The 27,403-nt window shown below is 41.2% G+C and overlaps 1 protein-coding gene across 5 annotated transcripts in view; it reads left to right on the top strand.

Moving 5' to 3' along the window:
- The window catches only part of atg5 (ATG5 autophagy related 5 homolog (S. cerevisiae)), a 77,233-nt gene that overhangs the window by 2,851 nt on the left and 46,979 nt on the right, over positions 1 to 27,403 (top strand). For all 5 annotated transcript variants that reach the window (XM_034174402.1, XM_034174401.1, XM_034174403.1 and 2 more), the window contains exons 3-6: positions 28 to 155; positions 13,243 to 13,318; positions 14,550 to 14,712; positions 20,730 to 20,824. In XM_034174402.1, coding sequence (XP_034030293.1) covers positions 28 to 155; positions 13,243 to 13,318; positions 14,550 to 14,712; positions 20,730 to 20,824 — 462 coding nt within the window. The remainder of the gene's footprint in view (positions 1 to 27; positions 156 to 13,242; positions 13,319 to 14,549; positions 14,713 to 20,729; positions 20,825 to 27,403) is intronic.

Here is a 27,403-nt window from a genome sequence, read left to right as displayed (position 1 = left end):
ATTAATAATGCTTCTCTTCCTTTTTAGCTGCTGCTGCCCAGGGTGAGCTACCTCACTTTGGTTACAGACAAAGTGAAGAAACACTTCCTTAAAGTGGTGAGGGTGGAAGACGTGGAGGAGATGTGGTTCGAGTATGAAGGGACGCCCCTAAAATGGTGAGAGACAGCTTGTTGGATGAAAACTGTGAGAACAGATGATCAGTTCTAACAAGGTAAACCAGGGTCGCCATCCTTCTGTCCTTATTAAATCAAAATCTGTTCCAAATGATTGATTATAGATTCGATACTGTGACCAGTCTTGTGAGTGTCTCACGCAGACCTTTGAACGTGGAAGTAGCAGCATAACTGCTTCACTCAGCCGTTTCAGAACTTTAAAAACAGGCGACTGACCAGTGATTAGTACATTTAGATTGATGCAGGGGTCCTTGTATCTGTATAGTCACGTATTGTACTTTAAATTTAATTTGATTCATTGGTGAATTGTTACACCATTGTTTAGTGATTTATAACATGCGCAGTAAAAATATGACATGATTATCCTCTTCTTATTTCAGAAGAAACAAGTACCGCTGTAGCTTCCTTCATGTGACATATGTGGGGAAACTCAATTTTACGTCAGCACTGACTTAATTGAACAGTCTGAAAATAGGTAGTTGCAGGATGCCACCTTGTGGTTATCTGCTGTATCAACATTTTCTGGCCTAGCACAGCCACACAAATTGTCATTAGTCTGCAACCACTCTGTTCCCTTTCAATGTCTAAGGGGTTGTGGCAACACATGGAGGGCACAATATCTGTGGGTGCGTTTTGCTCAACCTATCATGACAATCCGTCAAAACAACGAAATGTAGTGTTAGTTGAGCAATACAAAAAGCTCATATGACCTGTAGTTTTGTTCGCTGCCACTGTGTCGGGTTAGATATGCTGAAAAGCTACTGCAAACATTAATAACATAACTGTTCATAAAAGCGAAGTGAGTCAGTGAGGATTTTTGACCGCCAAATAAAAACTGCAGGCACAAATGGATTGCACATCTACATCACCTTCTGTGGTGCATGTGTTCCTCCATAACACAGCTGTTTGGGGATATGCTGAACAAGAGTGTTAGGAGTTTATGGATAGCAATTTGATGAAAATGAATACTGTATTTTCCGGACTATAAGTCGCACCGGAGTATAAGTCGCACCAGCCACTTTATCCATTATAAAGAAAAATAAACCATAAATAAGTCGCACCGGAGTATAAGTCGCACCAGCCACTTTATCCATTATAAAGAAAAATAAACCATAAATAAGTTGCACTGGACTATAAGTCCCATGGACATACAGGTATGTTAACATGAAAAGTTCAGATGATAATATTGTGACGGCTACCGTTTTCGGATGCATATTTAACCAGTCTTAACTTGTAATCTGCAGAGTATGATTTTCTTTTTGGTGGCATTTTTTCGGGCCTTCTCCGTTGTCTTGTTAAGTTATCAGTAACGTTGAAATTTTTATTTTTCTATGGTAGTCAGAAGTCGCAGGAACAGTCACACAAGCCTCGAGTGCCCTCTCGTGAGCTGCATTTTACCTACGGATATGTTTGTATTTTGCGGACCACATTGCGAGCCAAACCATGCAGCGCCTGCCTGCGCAGCTCATGACCGCCCAGCGGTGTCGATACAGCTCCTTCCAAGTGCAGACGCTAATCCTCTGCCGTCGCTCAGTGCTCCCATGCAGCTCTCGGCGTCAACTCTGCTCACACTGATATCCAAGGGTTGAAGCTGTTTTGTTAGCTGTCCCGGAATAAACACCATGTTTGTCTGCTTCAAACGCTTTTCACAATCATCAACGCCAGCTCCTTCCAAGTGCACACGCTAATCCTCCACCGTCGCTCACCCAGTGCTCCCACGCAGCTCTCAGCGTCAACTTAAACACTCTGCTCACACTGATATCCAAGGGTTGAAGCTGTTTTGTTCGCCATGCTGGAATAACAGCAAGCACCGTGTTCGTCAGCTTCTCACGCTGTGGGTGAGGTGAGGAATACGCGTCCAACGTTCTGTTCTCTGATTGGTTATCGCGACCAGCATAACCTATAGGACGGCCACCATACTACAGTGCCCATGATGCATTGCATTTCCTTTTCTGGTGGCCATTTTAAAACATAGATTGACTCTGTCACGTAAAATTGTTTTGTTACAGTAAATTAATTGAGATCCTACCGGTATATTTTTCATTTATAAGTCGCACCGGAGTATAGGTCGCACCCCAGGCCAAAACATGTAAAAAAGTGCGACTTATAGTCCGGAAAATACGGTAAATGGACTTTGAGATTTTTTTTCATAAGAGCAATAATTACAGATATTTTTTTCAACAGTGGAAAATGAGACAAAAAAAGAAAGCCCCTTTGTAAACAATCTAAAGCTATGTTCAGACTGCAGATGAGATGTGGTCCAGATCAGATTTTGTTTTTGTTTAACTCATATGACACAGATTTGTTTGTTTGTTTTTTTAAACTCGTGTGACTCAGATCTGTTTTTTTTGTTTTGTTTTGTTTTTTTGCAGTGCGACTTCAGCTTGAACAATCAAATCAGAATTTATGTTGTTTTCATGTCACTTGTTATGGGCTTTTGTCACAAATATGCGTAGGTGGTAGTCATTGTGTAAATATCCACATTCTGAAATTATGGATGAAATCAAGTTCATTTCACAATACTGGCACTCCTGGTTCCAACCAGAGCATACATTTGTACAGTGAGGAAAATAAGTATTTGAACACCCTGCGATTTTGCAGGTTCTCCACTTAGAAATCATGGATGGGTCTGAAATTTTCATTTTAGGTGCATGTCCACTGTGAGAGACATAATCTAAAAAAAAAAAATCTGGAAATCACAATCTGAGTTTTTTTTTTTTAAACAATTTATTTGTATGTTACTGCTGCAAATAGGTATTTCAACACCTGTGAAAATCAATGTTAATATTTGGTACAGTAGACTTTGTTTGCAATTACAGAGGTCAAACGTTTCCTGTAGATTTTCACCAGGTTTGCACACACTGCAGCAGGGATTTTGGTCCACTCCTCCATACAGATCTTCTCCAAATCTTTCAGGTTTGGAGTTTCAGCTCCCTCCAAAGATTTTCAAAGATTTTAAGTTCAGGTCTGGAGACTGGCCAGGCCACTCCAGGACCTTGAAATGCTTCTTACGGAGCCCCTTCTTAGTTGTCCTGACTGTGTGTTTAGGGTCATTGTCATGCTGGAAGACCCAGCCATGACCCATCTTTAATGCTCTTACTGAGGGAAGGAGGTTGTTTGCCAAAATCTCAAAATACATGACCCCATCCATCCTCCCTTCAATATGGTGCAGTCGTCCTGTCCACTTTGCAGAAGAGCACCTCCAGAGTATGATGTTTCCACCCCCATGCTTCACGGCTGGGATGGTTTTCTTGGGGTTGTTCTCATCCTCTAAACATGGTAAGTGGAGCTGATTCCAAAAAGCTCTATTCTGGTCTCATCTGACCACATGACCTTCTCCCATGCCTCCTCTGGATCATCCAGATGGTCACTGGTGAAGTTCAAACGGGCCTGGACATGTGCTGGCTTGAGCAGGGGGACCTTGCTGCTCTGCAGGATTTTAAACCATGACAGCATCATGTGTTACTAATGTAATCTTTGTGACTGTGGTCCCAGCTCTCTTCCGGTCATTGACCAGGTCCTCCTGTGTAGTTCTGAGCTTTCTCAGAATCATCCTTACCCCACAAAGTGAGATCTTGCATGGAATCCCAGACTGAGGGAGATCGACAGTCATCTTGTGTTTCTTCCACTTTCTAATAAATAATCATAACAGTTGTTGTCTTCTACCAAGCTGCTTGCCTGTTGTCCTGTAGTCCATCCCAGCCTTGTGCAGGTCTACCGTTTTGTCCCTGGTGTCCTTAGACAGCTCTTTGGTCTTGCTATGGTGGACAGGTTGGAGTGTGATTGATTGAGTGTGTAAACAGGTGTGCAGAATAAGAGGGCTTCTTAAAGAAAAATTAACAGGTCTGTGTGAGCCAGAATTCTTGCTGGTTGGTAGGGGTCAAATAGTTATTTGCAGCAGTAACATGCAAGTAAATTATTAAAAAATCCAGATTTTTTTTTAGATTATGTCTCTCACAGTGGACATGCGCCTAAGATAAAAATTTCAGACCCCTCCATGATTTCTAAGTGGAAGAACTTGCAAAATTGCAGGGTTTTCAAATACTTACTTCCCTCACTGTATGTAAACGTTTGGGCACCCCTGATGATTTCCATGATTTTGCTTTATAAATCATTGGTTGTTTGGATCAGCAGTTTCAGTTAAATATATCATATAGCAGACAAACAGTGATATTTGAGAACTGAAATAAAGTTTATAGGACTTTCAGAAAGTCTGCAATAATTCTTTAAGCAAAATTAGTCATCTCAGGTTTGTTGGTTTCTGAGCATGGACAGCCCGCTTAAAATCACACCACAGATTTTCAATAATATTCAGGTCTGGGGACTGAGATGGCCATTCCAGAAAGTTGTACTGGTTCCTCTGCATGAATGCCTTAGTAGATTTTGAGCAGTGTTTAGGGTCGTTGTCTTGTTGAAAGATCTAGTCCCGGCGCAACTTCAACCTTGTCCCCAAAATAAAATGATCTACATTATAAATTAATTTTAGCTCATAGTGTAGCCTGCTATCTGATCAGCCAAATATGTGTGCGGCTGTGGTTCATTCATGCATGCCATGAACAGCACCAAGCCGAAAGTAGACAGAGATGATCTGTTGACAGCCACCTCACAGACATTAAGCATTGAACACCTTTTACTGGGTGGTCTATGACTGACAAAGACGTCACACACAGAAATATGAATGTAATTGTTTAAAACCATTTCAGCGACGTAAAAAATAAAAAGTAATGTGACTTGTCTTCAAGAAGAATTCATTTTTCTGATAAACTAAAGCCACCTGGAGACTGTGACTCAGAATAATAATAATAATGATGATGGTGGTACATAGTTATGATTGTAATCTTAGTTTGGTAAAACTCAAAAGCGCGTGTGCTTTCAGTGAGATGTTGCAGATCATAACAGCCCAAACACACGCACACTGGTGTCGCCGACCAAATGGTCTGCCCTGTCTTCACTGCGCATGCGTCATCAGCCGCAGTTCACCGAATATCACCACGTTTCTGCTTAAAACTGCACTCCAGTCATCATCTATCTCAGCGACAGATATCTGAAGCTTTTGTACAACAATCATTTCAACATAAATTCAGCATTATTTCATCATAAGACTGAGGAAGCAATCAGAGTGCCACAGCTGCAGGAGCTGCAAGCTTTTGCGTTCACTGCTTTTCCATCGTTTCATAGCGTCACCAATTATCGCCTCGTTTCTGCTTAAACCTGACTTTTGAATGATTTAAGAGGTTTTACCTTGTCATCTAATGGTTAATAATCCCATTTATCAATTTGATCGCTTTGGGTGAAGAAAGTCCGCCTCAAAGGAGCTGCTGTGGTCACAAATGACACATGTGCAGTGGCGGACCAATTTTTAGGGGCGCATCGGTTGATATGCGACACCGGAACTGAATGTGCACTTTAAATAGCCCAAAAAGTCATGGAATATACAGACAAATGATGTGGAAACAGCATGACAGTTGAAAGGCAGCACTACGTGCACATGGTGTGACCGGGCCTGGTGCCAGACAACGGTAAGAGACAAGATCAGGGTGTGTGTGTGTGTGTATACGCAATCTGATGGGGTTTTTTTTTTTTTTTTGAGCATGCTGGTCAGTTCAGGATGGTGAACAGTTCACACTTCAGACGTATCGTTATCTTTGGCTGCTTTCAGTGATGCCGGTATTTGGTTAGACTCTTTCTCTCCGATTGTTCTGTCTGAGTTATTTTCATTAGTTACTTCATCCAAACCATCAACATGTTTATTAGACCCCATTCCTACCAGGCTGCTCAAGGAAGCCCTACCATTATTTAATGCTTCGATCTTAAATATGATCAATCTATCTTTGTTAGTTGGCTATGTACCACAGGCTTTTAAGGTGGCAGTAATTAAACCATTACTTAAAAAGCCATCACTTGACCCAGCTATCTTAGCTAATTATAGGCCAATCTCCAACCTTCCTTTTCTCTCAAAAATTCTTGAAAGGGTAGTTGTAAAACAGCTAACTGATCATCTGCAGAGGAATGGTCTATTTGAAGAGTTTCAGTCAGGTTTTAGAATTCATCATAGTACAGAAACAGCATTAGTGAAGGTTACAAATGATCTTCTTATGGCCTCGGACAGTGGACTCATCTCTGTGCTTGTTCTGTTAGACCTCAGTGCTGCTTTTGATACTGTTGACCATAAAATTTTATTACAGAGATTAGAGCATGCCATAGGTATTAAAGGCACTGCGCTGCGGTGGTTTGAATCATATTTGGCTAATAGATTACAATTTGTTCATGTAAATGGGGAATCTTCTTCACAGACTAAAGTTAATTATGGAGTTCCACAAGGTTCTGTGCTAGGACCAATTTTATTCACTTTATATATGCTTCCCTTAGGCAGTATTATTAGACGGTATTGCTTAAATTTTCATTGTTACGCAGATGATACCCAGCTTTATCTATATATGAAGCCAGAGGACACACACCGATTAGCTAAACTGCAGGATTGTCTTACAGACATAAAGACATGGATGACCTCTAATTTCCTGCTTTTAAACTCAGATAAAACTGAAGTTATTGTACTTGGCCCCACAAATCTTAGAAACATGGTGTCTAACCAGATCCTTACTCTGGATGGCATTACCCTGACCTCTAGTAATACTGTGAGAAATCTTGGAGTCATTTTTGATCAGGATATGTCATTCAAAGCGCATATTAAACAAATATGTAGGACTGCTTTTTTGCATTTACGCAATATCTCTAAAATCAGAAAGGTCTTGTCTCAGAGTGATGCTGAAAAACTAATTCATGCATTTATTTCCTCTAGGCTGGACTATTGTAATTCATTATTATCAGGTTGTCCTAAAAGTTCCCTAAAAAGCCTTCAGTTAATTCAAAATGCTGCAGCTAGAGTACTGACGGGGACTAGAAGGAGAGAGCATATCTCACCCATATTGGCCTCTCTTCATTGGCTTCCTGTTAATTCTAGAATAGAATTTAAAATTCTTCTTCTTACTTATAAGGTTTTGAATAATCAGGTCCCATCTTATCTTAGGGACCTCGTAGTACCATATCACCCCAATAGAGCGCTTCGCTCTCAGACTGCAGGCTTACTTGTAGTTCCTAGGGTTTGTAAGAGTAGAATGGGAGGCAGAGCCTTCAGCTTTCAGGCTCCTCTCCTGTGGAACCAGCTCCCAATTCAGATCAGGGAGACAGACACCCTCTCTACTTTTAAGATTAGGCTTAAAACTTTCCTTTTTGCTAAAGCTTATAGTTAGGACTGGATCAGGTGACCCTGAACCATCCCTTAGTTATGCTGCTATAGACGTAGACTGCTGGGGGGTTCCCATGATGCACTGTTTCTTTCTCTTTTTGCTCTGTATGCACCACTCTGCATTTAATCATTAGTGATCGATCTCTGCTCCCCTCCACAGCATGTCTTTTTCCTGGTTCTCTCCCTCAGCCCCAACCAGTCCCAGCAGAAGACTGCCCCTCCCTGAGCCTGGTTCTGCTGGAGGTTTCTTCCTGTTAAAAGGGAGTTTTTCCTTCCCACTGTAGCCAAGTGCTTGCTCACAGGGGGTCGTTTTGACCGTTGGGGTTTTACATAATTATTGTATGGCCTTGCCTTACAATATAAAGCGCCTTGGGGCAACTGTTTGTTGTGATTTGGCGCTATATAAAAAAATTGATTGATTGAATTGATTGACTTGAATATGTACTGACCACATTTAACATGAATAATGTGAACAGGATATCAAAAAAAGGATCTGGGCAGTAGATCAGAATTGCATTGACAGGTTTTCTGCAGATCCTTAAAACGTCATAAAAGGCATTGAATTCATCCAATTAAAAAATAAGGCCTTAATTGGTGTTAATCATAAATCAGTGTTTCAAAAGTCTTAAAAATGCCAAGCAATAGGAAGTAGGATTCTATTCATGTTTTCTTCTGATATTGCAGTTACAAATATCAACGTAAAAGGCAGTATCTTATATTATTTTATTCATTTATTTATTGTTGGGAAGCTCAAAGCAGATACACCAACAACTTCAACATCATGTAACGTGATGACATGGAGAAGGCTAAATTTATTGAAAATGGGCTTTTCAAAGAAAATTTTTGCAGTGCGGCTTAAGCCAGTACTAGAAAGCTTGTTCAAAGCACAGTGCAGGAAGTTTTTGAAACTGCACGATAGTAATCATGGCAGTGGAATTTCACATGCAATGTGAGAAACGCAAGGGTGCAATATTAGCGTGCCAAGAGATGCTAAGTATGTCTCAAGTCTGCTTTGGTTCTGCCCTCGTTATTGAACCAGTGCCCTGCATGCGAACATGTTCAGACACTTTAGAACACAGCGACACCACTTATGGAAATCAGGATTGTGCTAATTTATTGTACATCCAGAAACATGCATTTGGTTTGTCCCAAGATAATTCTTCAGTAGCTACTATGTCTCATGAGGTAACTGCGAAGTTCATAGCTTTTATGAAAGGGAGAGGGGAAAGTCCAAAACTTATTTTACTAGATTGTTTGCAAATATATCAATTAATACATTTTGTAATTTAATTTACAAGTTGAAAAGAGTGATAGTCTTTGAATTCATTTTTTTCCCCACAAATATATCAAAAGGTAGCATTGCAATTCAAGCATGGACAAATGATACAAGCAAACTTATTTTTTTCCTTTCAGGGCAAATTGAAGATTAGCTCAGGCATCATTAAAATGACTCGGAGGTGTTATTGGATTTGGGTGCAAGTAGGTGAAAATGTTTTTGATTTCCAAAAAGGGGTGAAAATTATTACAGTGCACACTCCCACTGGTTCACTGTGCCCTGTTCCATTACCTTATGTCAACATATGGATTCAATAAGTGATTCAAGAGCTGTTGATAAAGATCATTTGTGAGATGTGACGATTCACTCTCCGTGTTTAAAATTCTGTGGTGCAGCCAAGAGGGAAAATAATCATGTGAGTCGTACATAATAATCCATGTAATGCATTTTGGTGAGCCATAAAGTACTCGCTTACCACCTTGAGACCACAGCACTGACATCTCCAGACAGAATCTACTGCAGTGTCATTCATTTGCATCTGGGAAAATAGCATCAGCTGGTTTTAGTAATTTCCACATTGGTTTCTTACCAGTGATGTCAACATGCTGTTTCCTGCTTTGTCACATCTCTGCAGCTGATGTAATGCCCAGATCAAATGTTTAAGAAGCAGCAGTGCTCAGCCAGACTTTTTTCAGCTTCATTCATCTACTTCTGTGACAGATGCTAGACATTTTTATTCAACACTACCGTGAATGTTTGGATGCTGGCGCAGTCTTTGTTTTGGTGATCTTCCACTGTTTGTTGGAGCTGAAAAGAAACAATGAGGAAGAGTTTAACATGCACGCTTTAATGTTAAGAAATGGTTCCATCCAAACCAGGTGAGTGGTGTAGGGATTACAGCACCATTTAGTGTGGTTTTTCCTTTTTTTAAGGGACCAAAACTAATCAAGCAGGTGACTGACCTTGTGATTGCGTTCGCCAAGGACGTAATAAGATCACTGGCGCTTATTTATTTGTCTGTCTGTCTGTTATCAGGATTACGTCAAAACTACTGCACAGATTTTCACCACAGATATTCGGCCATGGAACAACCTATTAAATTATGGAGAATCTGGATCCGGATTCCGAATCAAGTTTCATTTTATGTAGGCTTTGAAATGTTACTTTTAGCAGGATTATGTCAAAACTACTGCATGGATTTTGACAACATTTTCAACACAGATATATATTAGGCCAAGGATGACTCCATGAAATTTTGGAGGTGATCTGGATCAAGATCCAGATTATAGTTCAAGTTTCACTTTATAAAGACTTTGAAGGGATTACTTCAAAAGTACTTCATAGATTCTCACCACATTTGCACCACAGATAGATATTAACCATGGAAGACTGCATTAAATTTTGGAGGTGATCCAGATTCTGGATCAAGATTTCACTTCATATACACTTTAAGGATTTCTTCAAAACTACTTCACGAATTCTCATCATATTTGCACCACAGATAGATATTAGGGCATGGAAGACTCCACTAAATTTTGGAGGTGATCTGGATCCGCATCCGCATTCTGGATCAAGATTTCCATTTATATAGGCTTTGAAGGATTTCTTCAAAAGTACTTTATAGATTCTCACCAAATTTGCATCACAGATAGATATTAGGGCATGGAAGACTTCACTGAATTTTCGAGGTGATCCTGATCGGGATTGGCAGATGTCAGAAATCTCTGATTGCTCTTGTTTTATTTGCAATTGAGTGGACACATCTAAAGTCGAAGGTTAAAAAAACATTGTCTGTTACAGCTGTCAATTTGCAAGGGATTTTTAGTGATCAGAGTAATCTGAGTTTTCATCTAGGAACTGTGCATACAAATGTTTCTAAGGAAAATGTGAGATTTATCAAGGTGTACTTTGACTTGAAAACACGCTTAAGGGTACTGCACCTTGTTGTGACATAGTGGCTTTTCTGAGGTACCATTCAACATGAAGAAATGGTAGTACAGTTGGATCGGCTAATAAACACAGAGGAGTAATGACATTATCTCTGCAGTGTAATCCACAAGTTTATTCATCATGCTTTGGAATATACACAGACAGATGTGAGCAATTACAACCCCAAATCAGAAAAACTTGGTATGATATGGGAAATGCAAAATGATCTTTACTTGGCCTTCTCCAGCTACTGGGGGTCCTTAAGAGCCAAGCCACCTGTGTGCTAGATCATGCACAGAGAAATGGGCAACATGGTGAAAATGTCAATAGCTGACATACCCTCACAATGTAAGTGATGCTCCTCATCTTAATCTGTCTTAGTAAACCCTTGTTTGATACAAAGTCATTCCAGCTGGACCCAAGGGTACCAAAGACATCCTGTCGTCACCTTAGGTAACTGGTTAGCGTCTGGGTCTCACAGCCATACAGCAAGACAGGCAGCACCGAGACCCTCGAGACTTAGACCTTCGCCTGCAAAGATATCTGCATCGCCAAATGTCTTTGTCCGATGACCTCATGGCTCCATAACCTCTTCCCAGGTGCCTCTTGATCTCAAAGGCCCAGGACACAAAAACATGTACGTCACTGCTAGGATACGTGAATCTCTACATTTCAATTTATTCAATTTATAACGCACCAAATCACAACAAAAGTTGCCTCAAGGTGTCTCACAGTTCAAAATTAAAATGAATGAGTAAATTAAAAGATTAAAAGACACTTGTAAAAGAATAAAACGGATAAAAAAAAAAAAAAATCTATACATTTTGACTTTTTCAACATATATAGATACACTTATGATGGCTGAGTCCAGAAATTGTTAAAAGTCTGAATCTTAGTCTTGATCCACGACAATCTCAAACACAGACACTCTGATTCCTCACTCAGCTTCTCAAGTGCTGCAAAAAGAGTATCCATGGATCCCTAAAGATCACAGCATCGTCTGTGAAATCAAGGCCAGTAAACCTTTTCTCGCCAACAAAAGCACCCATGTCACTGGTTTCCATACATAAGAAACACATATAAACAAAGGCTATACATTTGATGACACAGAACATGAAATATATTGGCTTCGTACTGTCTGCCATGTAAATGTAAGGATCCCTGTTTGTTTTTGTTTTATTTGCATTTTCCATATCTTGCCAATTTTGATTCCGATAGAAATCATCGGGAGCCCACCTGGGTCACCTGCAAGCTTGTGACAACTTAACTGGCTGTCTGCAATGTCCCGGGATCCCTGTTGCAAGCTGATTGCATTAGATTTGTATCCAGTCTATTATCCTAAAGCTCATTGCGGCAATACAGCAAGCAGGTGGCAAAATATTCCATCCCCTGAATAGGTGCCACCAGTGGCAAGGTCACTGCCAAATTCAGCTCTGTCCCTTTTCACGCCTTTGGATGCAGTTTGCGTTCCGATTTCTATCTGGAGCTCACCTGGAAACTGACAGGAACATGTCAGGAACATGGATGCTAAGGCTTTAGAAAGAAAGTACAATGTAAGTGAGGAAGCCGTCATTTATCTTTTGGCCGCTTGTTTGTCTGGAAGAACTGCAACTGATCGCCTGAATCTGTCACACTTGATCCTATATGGAACCATTATGGCTCAGTGATTTAATGATCCACACATTGATTTGGAATAAGTCTTACACCAGATGCCCTTCCTGATGCAACGCTAGATCTGCAACAATATGAAACCTAATGTGCTTGTTGTAGTGAAACCTGTGAAATAAATTACTGAATGGCAACAATGAGGTTTTTCCAACTCTGCTACCAATGCGCTGCATTATCAGACAGTGAAGGGTTGTCGTCTTCCTGTTGCACTTGTATCCTGTTTGTGGATCACAAAGGAGTATTTTATTTAGTTTTGCCTGCTCTGCCATTGACTGTTATGAGCTCAGATAAGGCAGAATTAACTGCAGCCATCCCAATTCCAATGTGATTTCTTTATTTATTTTTTCTTTTCCCTCTGTCTTTATTCGTCTAGCTATTGCAGGGCATTCCAAAACGTGTCAGTAGTACACTTGTTTTGTTTCCACTTCAGTGATTTAGAAACCTCTTTCTGCATCCAACAGGCTTTGTCTTATCTCTTTTGATTTATCTATGTCGCAGACAAATTTGACAGTTTTTTTTCAGCCATAAAGGGAAGATTTAGATGGTAAATGGTCATTTTTGGGAGGTTCTTGAAGTAAATGACACATCATATTCTCTATCTCAATGGTTCAGGCTTGAGTACAAGGATATTTCACAACTGGTAAAAAAAAAGTTCTAATAATTGATTTGTAACTTCAATTTGTTTATCAGTCAGTTATTCCAGGCACATTTGACAGATTTAAGTTTTTGATATACTGATTTTCTGCTCTACTGTGGTTCATATAACTGTTAGTTGAATACTTGGGTTGTGGACTATTTTAAATTGAAGGTGTCATTTTGGGTTCTGTGGTATAGTTTTACTTTTTTTTTTTTTTTTTTTTTTCCGGGCAGCTTATTGGGGGAAAAAATGTTAAGAAAACTATGTGAGTTGCTAATCCTCCATTGTCTTGTTTGCTGCTTCCTGATTCCAGGCATTATCCAATTGGTGTTCTTTTTGACCTTCATGCCTCCGCTGTCTTGCCTTGGAACATCACTGTGCACTTTAAGGTACAGTTAGCCTGTTGATCTGTCTGTGCCAATGCTGTTTCTGTTTTAGGTGGAAATTTAATATGTACTTTTGTGTATATGTTAATGAAGACTCAGATGTGTTGTCAATGACCAAATTATACAACTGAATATTAGACGGGGCCTTTGTTGATGAACAATGAATTTACTGTACCTACTTTATTTCTATTTTTTATTCCACGCGAGGTGTTTTCAGACAGGCTCTGTCAGGTGCACAGCAGTAGAAAAAACAGGCACGTATAATTCTAACTGAATGTGCATGTACAGAAACGTGGAAAAAGGATTAATATTTATCTGTTTTTTTTTTTCTTTCGTGATGACACGTTTTTAGTTAGTTCATGCTAAAGGTTGATATCATAACAGTAATCTGGGTGCAGATTAAGTGTCTGACATGATGCACGCTTTCTGTGACAGTCGAGCTGCATGTCCACTTGTGCTGAATTGACACTGGACATTTTAGAAGCCCAGAATGAGCCATCAGCCACAGGAAAATTATAAGACAAGTCTGATCTGTTCAGATTTGAACACGCATAAAAGTTTCTGATGAACTAGGAAGACATCAGTTGACAAGCAACTCATTTTGCGCTTTATAATAGCATTTTATAAAATGACCTTTATTAATAAAAATCATGGCACATAGCCCTGATCATTGCGTGCCCTTTGGCTGTGATATGATGATATTGCTCTTTTTTTTGTCCAGAGTTCATGTCCAACCTCATGTAATTCTGGTCATGTTACAGTGTATGATCTGCTGTTGCAACTGCGAAAACACCATGTTCATTGCGGGGCAGTCATGGGGTGGTCTGAGAGGTGTTTTTGCGTGGCCTTTGTGGTATTTGTGCATTTTCCGGGTTGGCGACTCTTCTGTGGAAATCAGGGCCAGCTTAATACTTCATGGCGACCATTGCGATTTTGATGGTTTGTGAGAGGATACAGAGAGGACTTTGTAAGGTCCTGGCAGGAGCTGAGCGCCTCTTTGGTGTCATGTGATATTCGATGCAATTACATGACCGCACAAAGATTGCTGGACAGACCCCGTCCCTGTGTAAAGGGGGTTTTAGTGACTTTCAAATATGATGGGGAATTTAACCTTGACACCATGACCTATGTAAATACTGTCAGGTCTGTGTGAATATCTGTTTGCTTTGAGAGCCTTCTTGCCCATATTGGCAAATGAAAGAATTACTTCTGAGATAAATGAGGTTTTTCTCAGAATTTTCCAGATCGTGACCTGCTTCACTGTCCGTGCAACTCTGTGATCGAGGCTCACTTCATGTCCAGCATCAAGGAGGCAGACGCTCTGAAGCATAAGGGCCAAGTGATCAATGATATGCAGAAGAAAGACCACAAGCAGCTGTGGATGGGCCTGCAGAATGGTGAGGGAAAACGCACACATTTGTAAAATCAGCTGTGAACAAGCAAGAGTGGCCTCCATTGGTCACCAACGCCCGGTGATTAGCAGCAAAGCTTCACAATAAACTTGGAAAGCATATTTGTATTGCCAGCGTGGCCCAAAGGAGATTTGCGTCTCCTCATCTGTATTGATATTTCAGTATGTCAGGACTGATTATGCAGTAGTTTTTTGGATGTACTGATGAAAATTTTGCAGACCCGCTCACTTGCTGACACAGTTATGGACTCTATTGTTCCGGTACAGGGAATAATCATGATGAACGATGACCATACAACACAGTCACACTCACTCTTGCCCTTTGGCACAGAAGAAAGACCATAAGCAGCTCCTGGGGAAGTGACACACAAGCACACAGTCATATTGTTCATGAATACTAGCATCCTCAAGATCTTGGGCACACTTGGGTTAAAAATAATGATTTGTTTCTTTACTGATTAATCTGTCACTTGGTTTAAAGATTAACTGATATTCTAGAAATTGACAGAAATTATTAAATTACCAAAAGCAAAAATCCTTTCATAAATATTTTTGCCATTAAACGTAGGGAAACATTTTTCATCATAATTTCCCTGGTCTTAAGGTTAATATTTCTGAACAATAAACATTACACCACTGGTATAGTAACAGTCATGGGCTGTGTATCATTGGGGGGTGGATTGTGAGGATTGCAACATTGATTATGAATAGTGTAGTGTTATTTCGCAAAATGCAATATAAAATCTAAAGGAAGAATGTTGAGAATGTAGAACCCAAAATTCTGCAAGTGAATTGTTGAACATTTCAAGTGATATTGTATCATTTTAATTTTGTGTCTTTTGTTCTATAGCTCTATAAGAAATTCTGATGTACTGGGATTTGAACTGTACAGTCACTTTTAAAACCTTCATTCATAGCCAGATAAAATGATAAAATATGTTAATGTCCGAAATCATTGATGCAACCCCAGGCAGAGTCAATTGAAAGTCTATCACGATCCTCAGTATCAAGTTGAGAGTGAGTTTAGACATGTGACAGTTTATCAAGACTGGTTATGAAACCCATGTATCTGTTAACTGGTCGCATAACTTGTGCGAGTGTTTTAAACTGTTCAATACACTCGCACACCTGTTGGAGTCTGATGGGGAGTGATGGCCACCAAGGTAGATCTTTTTTCTGACCATGGAGACCCCATTGCGACCAGCCTGCAACACTAGTGAGAGTGACAGCGAGCAGAGGCCGTATTTCAATCGCAACTGGGTCGTGGACTTTGTGTAAATGGGGTGTTAACAAATTCCCTCCCACACATAAATGCGTGTGCAAACATTGGAAGTACATTCACTGATTCACAGGTGTAGCGTATTTTCAGAAAATAAACCACACCTTTTTATTTGTATTATCTGCTCTTTAATTTTTTTATTTTTTGTAAATTTTGTGCCCTGTACTTTTTGTCATCGGTATTTGTTCTTTCATTATTGGAGTTTTTGTATAGTGCCTCATATAGTTATTATAATAATTAATATTAGTAATAATAAATGCTTGATTTTTTGGGGGGGCAGCACAGTGGATTAGTGGTTAGCAGAACCTTGCCTCACAGCAGGAAGGTCACAGATTGAGTCCCACCTGTGGAGTGTATGTTCTCCCCGTGTTTGCATGGGTTCCCTCTGGGTGATCCGGCTTCCTCCCACATCCAGACATGTAGGTTACGTAGATTGGAAACTTTAAATTGTTCGTAGGTGTTCGTGCGAATGTTAATGTGTGTGTCTGTCTATATATGGCCCTGCGACAGACTGGCATCCTATCCAGGGTGCCCCCTGCCGCACGCCCTGTTACTGCTGGTATAGGCTCCACCCCCCAACGATCTAATCTTGGAGCCCCTAATTGGAGTAAGCGGTTGAAGACAAGTGAGTGATTTTCTTTTTTTTTCTCCTTTTTTTGGTATACGAGTAAAAGTCGCACTGGAGTATAGGTTGCAGGACCTCCCAAACTAGTTTAAAAAAAAAAAAAAAAAAGAGACTTATAATCTGGAAACTATGGAACAAGTTTGCAAAAAGCGAAGGTGCCCATTTAAATTTACAGGTGTGTGTGTGTCTGCTTGCAGACACACACACACATACACCAATCTTCCGTCAGCTGATAGGAGTCTTTGAAGCCTCCACTTCCACAGCCTCTCCCACTCAAACCCCCACTGGCTTCCGATTGTGTTTCTCTCCTTCTGAAGCTCCAGCCCATTTTTCAGACATCTTGATTTCCTGTTGGCCTTTTGCTGTGATTGCAGTGTGTTGTGTAGGTGAAGTTGTCAGTGATGTGTGGGTGAGGTGGCACTAATGTGCTTGTGATGTGGGTGCGGTGGTTGGGGGGCCCTTGGAACCCTTCCTCAGTTTGGGTTTCTGTGAACCTCTTGCTGTCTAAAGTAAAGCCCAACATTTCCACAGCATTATTTGTATCAGTCCAGTAATAGGTACAATATGTAACACAATGCTGCTGGTCCGAGAAAATAATAATAGGGCTGCAATTAAGTTATGTTCGATGTAAAATCATCTTTTTTTGTAAAATGTATGAATTGCCAAGAAAGCACCAAAAAACATATCATCAGCTGTCACAAAATCAAACCAGTTCAGTTAAAAAATGTTGAATACAGATAAAAGGAAAGTAATTTTTGAGAAAGCATAGCAGTACAAAGTTGACAAATTTTCCTTAATAAATTAGCCACATCATTTTTTTTCTGTTTGTAGACAGTTAATTGCTGAATTGTTCCAGCTCTAAAGTCCATACTGCTTTACTTTCATGTTCTTTTATTTGCACTGCTGTTAAAACTCAGCCTTTCCTTCAGTCGTTTCGGAACAAAGCAATGAAAGTCCTCATCTTAACGTTCTATAAAGATTATTGCTGCATTAGTCTTACAAAGAGGTCGCCCAAAATTCAACCATTTGTTGCACAGACGTACATGAAGCACTAGCTAATAGTCTGACCCCATTGTGACTCACAGCCATGGTAAGGTTTGCTTTAGCCCACCAGGAAATGGTAAAATCCATTGTGCTCCACCTGAAACATGTAAATAATCAAAAGAAATCCTTTCAGGAAAGCAAACGGTTTATACCTACTGAACTGCTGGGAGGCTTAACCTGAAACAGATGGAGTGGTGAGTATGGAGTTTGCATTTACAGCAAAGAACAGCAGCAGCAAATTAGTTATGATTTCAGAGTAACCAGAGAACACACAAATGCATTTTGTTCAGTTTAAGTAGTGCAAAGTGTAGCTACTGAAATTATTTTAATTGTTTTGCAGGACACTTTTGGTTTCAAGCCGCAAAACTCCCATTGGTTATCTTTCCTCTACTAATCCTAATTTCTTCTTAATCCAAAAGGAAATAAAGAATACAAAATTTGCCTGACAGATGGAGGTTTTTCTGCATGTTTGTGTGTGTGCGTGAGTAGTTTAGGGAGTAGATAATGATAATGATGTTCTCTCTCTTTGCGCCACACATATGAACAGAACATAGTCCTCTCTGTTGCAGACCATTTGAAACTGAGAGATGAAACATTTTCTTCAAGTCAAAACTTTAAACAGTCAAATGAGATCATAAACGGAAAAGGGTGAAAGAGAGGGCTAAACTTTTTCTACCCAGGAGAGGAAAGTAAGACACTGTGCTTTTCAGAAAATTCATGTGAAAGTGAGAGATGAAGGGAGGTGGAGGGTGTGAAACTAGTGTATGCTGCGCTAGTTTCACTCTGTGTGTGGAAAGGCAGAGGACAAAGGTTAAAAATGTTGTTTATGCTATATTTTTCTTGTGAAAAAACACTGAATCTCTATCAGCAGATGCTGACTTGGTGTTCTTACCTCACTGACCATGAAGTCAACGAAGTAGTGCACCACATACAAGATCAATTAATTGTTGCTTGTGTATTTGCTCAGCGGGTGGGTAAGGTTTATGTCTTAGTTTGTGGTGTGTTGGAGCAGCCACTACATGTATTATTTTGATGTGGTGCTCTATACATGACTTGAATTGAATTCATTGTCGATGTCAACAGCTTCCCGGAGCTGTATTAGAGGCAACGTTCATTCAGCGATTGCATGATTAAGTCACACATCTTTGCACTGTTCATTGATTCATTTAAGTAGTTAAAAAATACCAAGACTTTATTGATGTTCTGTTATAGAGAAATGATTGGCAGACATTTTGGTTTTGTTCCAGTGGAGCTTCTGTGCTGCCTCAGCTGCAACCTTGAAATGGCCAGATCTCAGTGGGTGGGTACACCTTTTCGTTTCTTCACCAACATGGTTAGCATACTGAGCCAGTGGCAGCTGCTGTGGCAGCCCAGTGTCTTCCTTCCAATGGTGTTCGATGTCACACCTGTCAGTGAGCATATTTTGAAGCTGAGGATTACACTCAAGCATTCTCTTTGTGTTATGTTAGTTGTCTCAGTCTGCGTTCCGTGATGCCTCAATGAGCGAGACTTTTTATGTGCAGCGCATTGTGTGGCAGCACCCTGACATTGGGGTGAATGTGAGGCATTATTGTAAAGTGCTTTGAGCATCTGATGCAGATGGAAAAGCGCTATATAAATGCAGTCCATTAACCATTTCTCATGGAATAATTCTGGAGACTTCTGCAGAACTGTGGGGTCTACAGAAGTGCCCATTTTGTGAGTTCTAACTACAGATTTTGTGGTTTCCTTGAGGGTTCACTTGAAGTCTTGTAGACTCCTGTGTGCTCAGTGCTCAAGATTAAATATGCCAAGGATTCAAGATTCTCTCTCTCAAATCTACAAGGAATCTGGCTAGACCACTTGCAAACATGGACTGAAATAGGTGATGCCAATGAATTGTGGGAGTTTTTCCTTGTTCAGATAGTGAAAGTTGCTGAGGATTGTACTGCAGTTGCTAGTGTCCACAGGAGAAGGTGTTTCATATCTGAGGGCACTCTGAATGTCACTCTGAGGGGTCATGGAAGCTGTAAAACAGGCTATGATTGCCCTAATAGTAGATAGGGAGTCATTTGTCAGAGGAATCTTAGATCAGGAGACTCATCTGTGGGCTACTGACTCCCCAGTTTGCTTACAGAGGAATCAAAACACTTTATTCCTCCAAACAAACCTGTACCATGTCCAACTGCAGGAGTGGTAGATGGCGGCTTGGCCCTGATAGGTACCGCTTTTGTACTGTCTCATTGGACTGATTACTTGAAGCTTTTCTATAAAGCTGAACCTCCAATTTGAATGTTTATTATTTCAGGTGCCAGAGTTCTTGTGACTGATTCTCCAGTCAACTGTAAACCAACTGGTGTTTGAAATGTACATGCATGCAAGGATTTTCATAACAGGATTCACTTCCAGTTACTTGCCATTCAGCAACCACAGCAGTCTGGTTTCACACCTAAGAAGGCAACCATCGACCACATCCTGCATTAGTTTATTTCATGTTTTGCCCAAAATACTGAGTAATTGAGTGACTAAGTGCAACCCCCTTGTGCACTGTACCCTACTTTGGACTCAGATTTTTGTACTGTGTAAATAGGGTTACAGATTTGGACACTCCCCAAATATGCTGGTATAGTCCATATGCCATCGACAGACATAATAAGTCCCTCTATCTCCAAGGTGCTTAGGCCCAAACTGACCAACCCTAGCATGGTACAAACAAAAGTACCTTAGAATATGATGAGCAATGATTTTGTACCTTTCTAAAATTAAATTGTCCACTGTTTTCACCTTAAGGTCCATTATGTACCTAATAGGGTACTTTTTGAAAAATACCTCTTGGGTGCATGAAATTGTACCCCTTTTTTACTGCCTGTAGTCCCAGTAAGAGGACTGATCACTATAGCAACAGTGACCTCATTTAGATGACCTTTTTGTTGAGGTCATGTGGTCCTCCAATGCAGACTTTTACCTGGAGCCTGACGAAGAGTTTGCCATTCACAGCTTCTTGTTGAAAATGTTTTACTGTTATGCCTTTTAAACTGTCTTTATAATGTGTGTGTGTGTGTGTGTCTTAATCCAGATAAGTTTGACCAGTTCTGGGCTATGAACAGGAAATTGATGGAATATTGCTCCGAGGAAGAAGGCTTCAGATACATTCCCTTCAGGATATACCAGGTCTTTCACAAACTCGCACACCAGCAGATCGTTCAGTTTTGTGTTCTGAATTTTGAATTGGAGATGAGATTTGAAATTTTATTTTAACTGTCAGACCTGTAGATGGCGACAGAGGGCTGTGAATGTTTGATGTTTGTCTGACACATTCTGATGAGGCAGTTTGCTCCACACACAAGCAACAGATTATGGTTATTTCAGAACTTGCAATCACATAATACAAAGTGCTGAAAAGGATAGCTGGGTTGCTAATTTATCAAAAATGACAAAAGCCTCCTCTCTTGCATTTGTCAAATAAAAACCATCAGATTCAGAATGAATTTATTTGATGTCCCCTGATATTTTAAATATATTAGTGAGTATTTATTAGTTCACACTGTGTGTGAATTATAAATTTGACTAAAATGAAGTTAACTATTTTTTTTATCCTGTTCAAAAGAGAGTAATCATCCAGTAGCTATAATAATTGCTATAAGGAACAAGTTGTGTTCATTTGTAGCAACTTGTTGAGTTCTAGTTATGTTGTTTTTCAGTCTTGTTTGTAGATATTAGTTTCTGTTCTCCACGTGGATAACACAATGACACAAGGGGTTAGCATGCTTAGCTCCCCAACAGAAGGTCATCTGTTCAGGCCACTCATGCCGCATTGTCCTTGTACATCTGGAATTGCTTCAGGAAGGGCATTCAATCTAAAACGTGTGCCAAATCAACATGCAGACCAAAAATGGTCAACTGTGGTGACACCCCCCCCCCCCACCCCAATAAAAGCAAAAAATGAGAGAAACTATATATTGTGAAATCTACACATTTGCTGAAACAAAGTAATCTTTTTCATTTGTGCACTTCTTTTAAGTTAAGGTTCAGTTTACCCAAATTGTATCAAGACCCATTTTTGTTCACCAGCTGACCTCAGAAATTATGCCCCAGTTACTCTGCATCAGAGGTATGGCGTCAGATCAGTGTAAAAAATGCGTTTGGGTGTATATTATTTCACAGGCGTAGCTGTTAACTGCACGTGCACAAATTATCTCTGTGCGCATGTTAAAAAAAATGTGTTCAGCTGTATTATATTATTTACATGCATAGATATTAACTGTACACGTGAGGGGAAAAGGTGCTCAAGGGGATTTCTACTCTCTCGCTCGAAACTTATGGCACTGTGGGGGTTGGGTTTTGGCACTATGGTGGAGGGAACCAGGTCGGTACTGGCTCTGCTATGATTGGTCATCTCTGGAAAGTGAGGTTTGATTGACAGCCCTCCTGGTGGTTTCACTAATTAACTGATTCCATTTGCTCAAAGTTATGTTAATCAGTGAAATCACCTGGTGGAGTAGGTGGTTGCAAAGAAAACCTGCACCCTCTTGGCCCTTTTTGGCATCAGTGTGAGACCTCTGTGTCTGAATGTACAGAATTCTCTGTTGGAAGTATGGAAAAATCATTCTCTGTTAAAAATTGTTCACTGCAAGGACTCTTAATTATCTAATGTGCTTAGAACGTTTTTTTCTAGAAAGCTATGTTAATTGTCTTTTATGTAGAATATAAATTTTGATTGCTGTGAGTGCTATCAACTCCACTCTCACTGTTATGTCTCATCATATAAAATTTAAGTACTCTTCATAACTTAAAGTCACTATGTGGTATGTGTAAAACTTTGAGACACTGTAGAATTTTGATCAAAATGTTTGATTCTTTTTTCCTTTTTTACACCCCCCAAGATCATCATTGGCTCAAAAGAAAATCAAGTCTAAGCATCCGTTTTTTTTTATTTTATTTTAAAACCTCCTCCATCCCTTTAAACATCCTTGGGTCCTGGATGCCAGTCAGCGAGGCAGACAACCTTTGCCAAACACCTGAATAAATGTAAACTGACTTTACATTTATTGATGTTGTTTATGGCCGGCAGTAAAAAAAAAAAAAAAAGTTGAGATGGCAGCAGTCTCCAGGTTCAGTCCAGGATAAAGCAACTTATCCAAGGGAGCGGTCAACTTTTAGTTTGGGTGTTTCTGCCACTGCAAACTTTGCCTGACTCAGGTGAAAACTCCCCCTGAAGAACAAAAAAGAAAGAAGGGAAGATGAATAAGCAGCTGATCCTCGCCTGGGAAACATTATCTCACTGTGAGCCAGACAGTGGGGGAAAAGTGCTACGTTTTAAATCCTATTGAGGGTGCCTACGCAGGCCAGTGGTGGAAAAGGATGGAGGAGTGTGGAGAATTAATTAAGCAGTTTCCAGAAATTGGAACTGTTCACATGGACTAAGAATTTCAGCAACATTTGCACTGTGATGCATAAATATGAGTAATCTCAATTTAATACTTTTTTATTCTTACTTAGTACTACCCCCGTCTTCACCCTCAAGCCCTTTTCTCACTTTCATAGATAGCATCCCATAAAGCCCATTGATGGAAAGCTTATCCATACCTTGGAAATTTTTAGGGGGTCCAGGAAGGGTGTCTGTGGTGAACTGGGATATTCTACCATTGCGGTCTTGGCCTAACTTTCAAGATGTTTGAAAATTCATTTTTTTTCTGTATCAACCTTTGCCATTCTTCTGTAATCTGTTGAATTTATCAATCAATCAATCAATCAATTTTTTTATATAGCGCCAAATCACAACAAACAGTTGCCCCAAGGCACTTTATATTGTAAGGCAAGGCGATACAATAATGATGTAAAACCCCAACGGTCAAAACGACCCCCTGTGAGCAAGCACTTGGCTACAGTGGGAAGGAAAAACTCCCTTTTAACAGGAAGAAACCTCCAGCAGAACCAGGCTCAGGGAGGGGCAGTCTTCTGCTGGGACTGGTTGGGGCTGAGGGAGAGAACCAGGAAAAAGACATGCTGTGGAGGGGAGCAGAGATCGATCACTAATGATTAAATGCAGAGTGGTGCATACAGAGCAAAAAGAGAAAGAAACAGTGCATCATGGGAACCCCCCAGCAGTCTACGTCTATAGCAGCATAACTAAGGGATGGTTCAGGGTCACCTGATCCAGCCCTAACTATAAGCTTTAGCAAAAAGGAAAGTTTTAAGCCTAATCTTAAAAGTAGAGAGGGTGTCTGTCTCCCTGATCTGAATTGGGAGCTGGTTCCACAGGAGAGGAGCCTGAAAGCTGAAGGCTCTGCCTCCCATTCTACTCTTACAAACCCTAGGAACTACAAGTAAGCCTGCAGTCTGAGAGCGAAGCGCTCTATTGGGGTGATATGGTACTACGAGGTCCCTAAGATAAGATGAGACCTGATTATTCAAAACCTTATAAGTAAGAAGAAGAATTTTAAATTCTATTCTAGAATTAACAGGAAGCCAATGAAGAGAGGCCAGTATGGGTGAGATATGCTCTCTCCTTCTAGTCCCCGTCAGTACTCTAGCTGCAGCAATTTATGTGGAGCTTTTAACAATGTCATACATGCCAGCACAGTTGTGCTGAAGTTGTATTACAGGTGTGTTGCGTTACTGCTTCAGCCCTTTGTTGTACACATTGCATTGTAGAGCTGGTTGCAGGGGTGGTGGCCAAGCGCTTAAGGCTCTGTCACACCTCAAGGATTTAGCGTGAATATGCCGACATATTAAAAATATCCTGAATACGCTGGCGTAAGTCTGATAAGTTATGGGTAAATTTTGTATAAGTTACCGGTTTGTTTTGTATAAGTTACCAGTTCTTAAAGCCTATCTACCAAATGAAATTTTTTCCAAAACATTGTGATTCATGAGAATACATAAGACCCCACACTTGCTTGATCACAGATAGGCCCAATATGAAACACATTGACATCATAATGTTTACAGCCCTCTTGTGACCAACTATAAGGTCAAGGTAACAGCTGTTTTGAAGCATGATCAGGTGTCTAATTATGATGATGAATATCAGTTATGTGCATTTAGGAGTTCTTTGCAGGTAATGTTTTGCATGAAACCTGGGAAAAATGTGCAAATTGTGTATCCTAGAATATTATGTGGGTTCTTTGTGAAAATTGTTTGCTAAATATTTATGTAATGATAAAAACTTCCTCAGATATTTGACATTTGTAGTGATAATGTCTTATTTATGATGGTATTTTCTCATTCACTGCCCACTGATCACTGTGATGATATCTTTCTTTGGTAATAAAGACCATTGCCAACACCTCAGATCAACAAGTGGCACAATATTTTATATATACACGTGTGTGTGTGTATATTTTTATATATATATATATATATATATATATATATATATATATATATATATATATATATATATATATATATATAATGTGTGTGTACAAGTTAGGTAGCCATTTAAAAAATAAAAGTGATTTAGCAGTGATTATACAATTAAAAGATTTGTTTTCTGTTTTCATTAATATTGTACCCAAAAATAAGCATTCTGACACCAGGATCAACATTATGTCTCAAGTACTGACAAATTTACATAATTTTACAGAAAGGCAGCCATCTTGAAAATAGCATATTCAGATCTTTAATGTCAAGTATGATTTATAATATCCATTTTACATTAAAATGTATGTGAAAAGAGAGGCTTTGGTTTGGTTTGGGGGAGAGGCGGAGAGCTGGGGTCGCATTGCTTATTGCTCCCCAGCTCAGTCGCCATGTGTTGGAGTTCACTCCAGTGAACGAGAGGGTCGCGTCCCTACGCCTTCGGGTCGGGGACAGGTCTCTCACCGTTGTCTCGGCCTATGGGCCGAGCGGCAGTGCAGAGTACCCGACCTTCTTGGAGTCCTTGGGAGGGGTACTAGATAGCGCTCCGAGTGGGGACTCCATTGTTCTCCTGGGGGATTTCAATGCCCACATAGGGGGCGACAGTGAGACCTGGAGGGGGGTGATTGGGAAGCACGTCCTCCCCGATCTGAACCCGAGTGGTGTTCAGTTGTTGGATTTCTGTGCTAGTCACAGTTTGTCCATCATGAACACCATGTTCGAGCACAAGGATGTCCATAAGTGCATGTGGCACCAGGACACCCTGAGTCGGAGGTCGATGATCGACTTTGTAGTTGTATCATCTGATCTTCGGCCACCTGTCTCGTACACTCGAGTGAAGAGAGGGGCAGAGCTGTCGACTGATCACCACCTGTTGGTGAGTTGGATCCGCTGGGAGGGGAGGAAGCTGGTCAGACCTGGCAGGCCCAAACGTATCGTGAGGGTCTGCTGGGAACGACTGGCGGAACCCTCTGTCAGCGCGGTCTTCAACTCCCATCTCCGGGAGAGCTTCTCCTAGATCCCGGGGGAGGTTGGAGACATGGAGTCCGAGTGGACCATGTTCTCCACCTCCATTGTCAATGCGGCCGCTCGTAGCTGTGGTCGCAAGGTCTCTGGTGCCTGTCGCGGCGGCAATCCCCGAACCCGGTGGTGGACCCCGGAAGTAAGGGATGCCGTCAAGCTGAAGGAGTCCTACTTATCTTTGTTGGTAGGTGGGACCCCGGAGGCAGCTGACAGGTACCGGCAGGCCAAGCGTGCCGCAGCCCGTGCGGTCGCAGAGGCAAAAACTCGGGTCTGGGAGGAGTTCGGGGAGGCTATGGAGGAGGACTATCGGTTGGCCTCGAAGAGATTCTGGCAAACCGTCCGATGCCTCGGGAGGCGGAAGCAGCTCTCCACCAGCACTGTTTACGGTGCAGGTGGGGAGCTGTTGACCCTGACTGGGGATGTTGTCGGGCGGTGGAAGGAATACTTTGAGGATCTCCTCAATCCCATCGTCACGTCTTCCGAAGAGGAAGTAGAGACTGGGGACTCAGAGGCGGACTCATCCATTACCCAGGCCGAAGTCACCGAGGTGGTTAGAAAGCTCCTCGGTGGCAAGGCTCCTGGGGCGGATGAAATCCGTCCTGATTACCTTAAGTCTCTGGATGTTGTGGGACTGTCTTGGTTGACACGCCTCTGCAGCATCGCGTGGCGATCGGGGACACTGCCTCTGGATTGGCAGACCGGGGTGGTGGTCCCTCTGTTTAAGAAGGGGGACCGGAGGATGTGTTCCAACTATAGGGGGATCACACTCCTCAGCCTCCCTGGTAAGGCCTATTCCAGAGTACTGGAGAGAAGAATTCGACCGATGGTCGAACCTCGGATTCAGGAGGAGCAGTGTGGTTTTCGTCCTGGTCGCGGCACACTGGACCAGCTCTACACGCTCCATTGGGTGTTCGAGGGTTCATGGGAGTTCGCCCAACCAGTCCACATGTGTTTTGTGGATCTGGAGAAGGTGTTTGACCGTGTCCCTCGGGGCACCCTGTGGGGGTGCTCCGGGAGTACGGGGTCCGGGGTCCTTTGCTAAGGGCTATCCGGTCCCTGTACGCCCGCAGCAGGAGCTTGGTTCGCATTGCCGGTAGTAAGTCAAACCTGTTTCCAGTGCACGTTGGCCTCCGCCAAGGCTGCCCTTTGTCACCGGTTCTGTTCATTATTTTTATGGACAGAATTTCTAGGCGCAGCCAGGGTATAGAGGGGGTCTGGTTTGGGAACCACAGAATCTCGTCTCTGCTGTTTGCAGACGATGTGGTTCTGTTGGCTTCGTCAAATCAGGACCTTCAGCGTGCACTGGGGCGGTTTGCAGCCGAGTGTGAAGCGTCCGGGATGAAAATCAGCACCTCCAAATCCGAG

The sequence above is a fragment of the Thalassophryne amazonica genome, chromosome 7, assembly GCF_902500255.1.
Source record: "Thalassophryne amazonica chromosome 7, fThaAma1.1, whole genome shotgun sequence".
Lineage (NCBI taxonomy): Eukaryota > Metazoa > Chordata > Actinopteri > Batrachoidiformes > Batrachoididae > Thalassophryne > Thalassophryne amazonica.
Note: the sequence above shows the minus strand (reverse complement) of the source record. Positions and strands in the feature narration are given on the sequence as shown.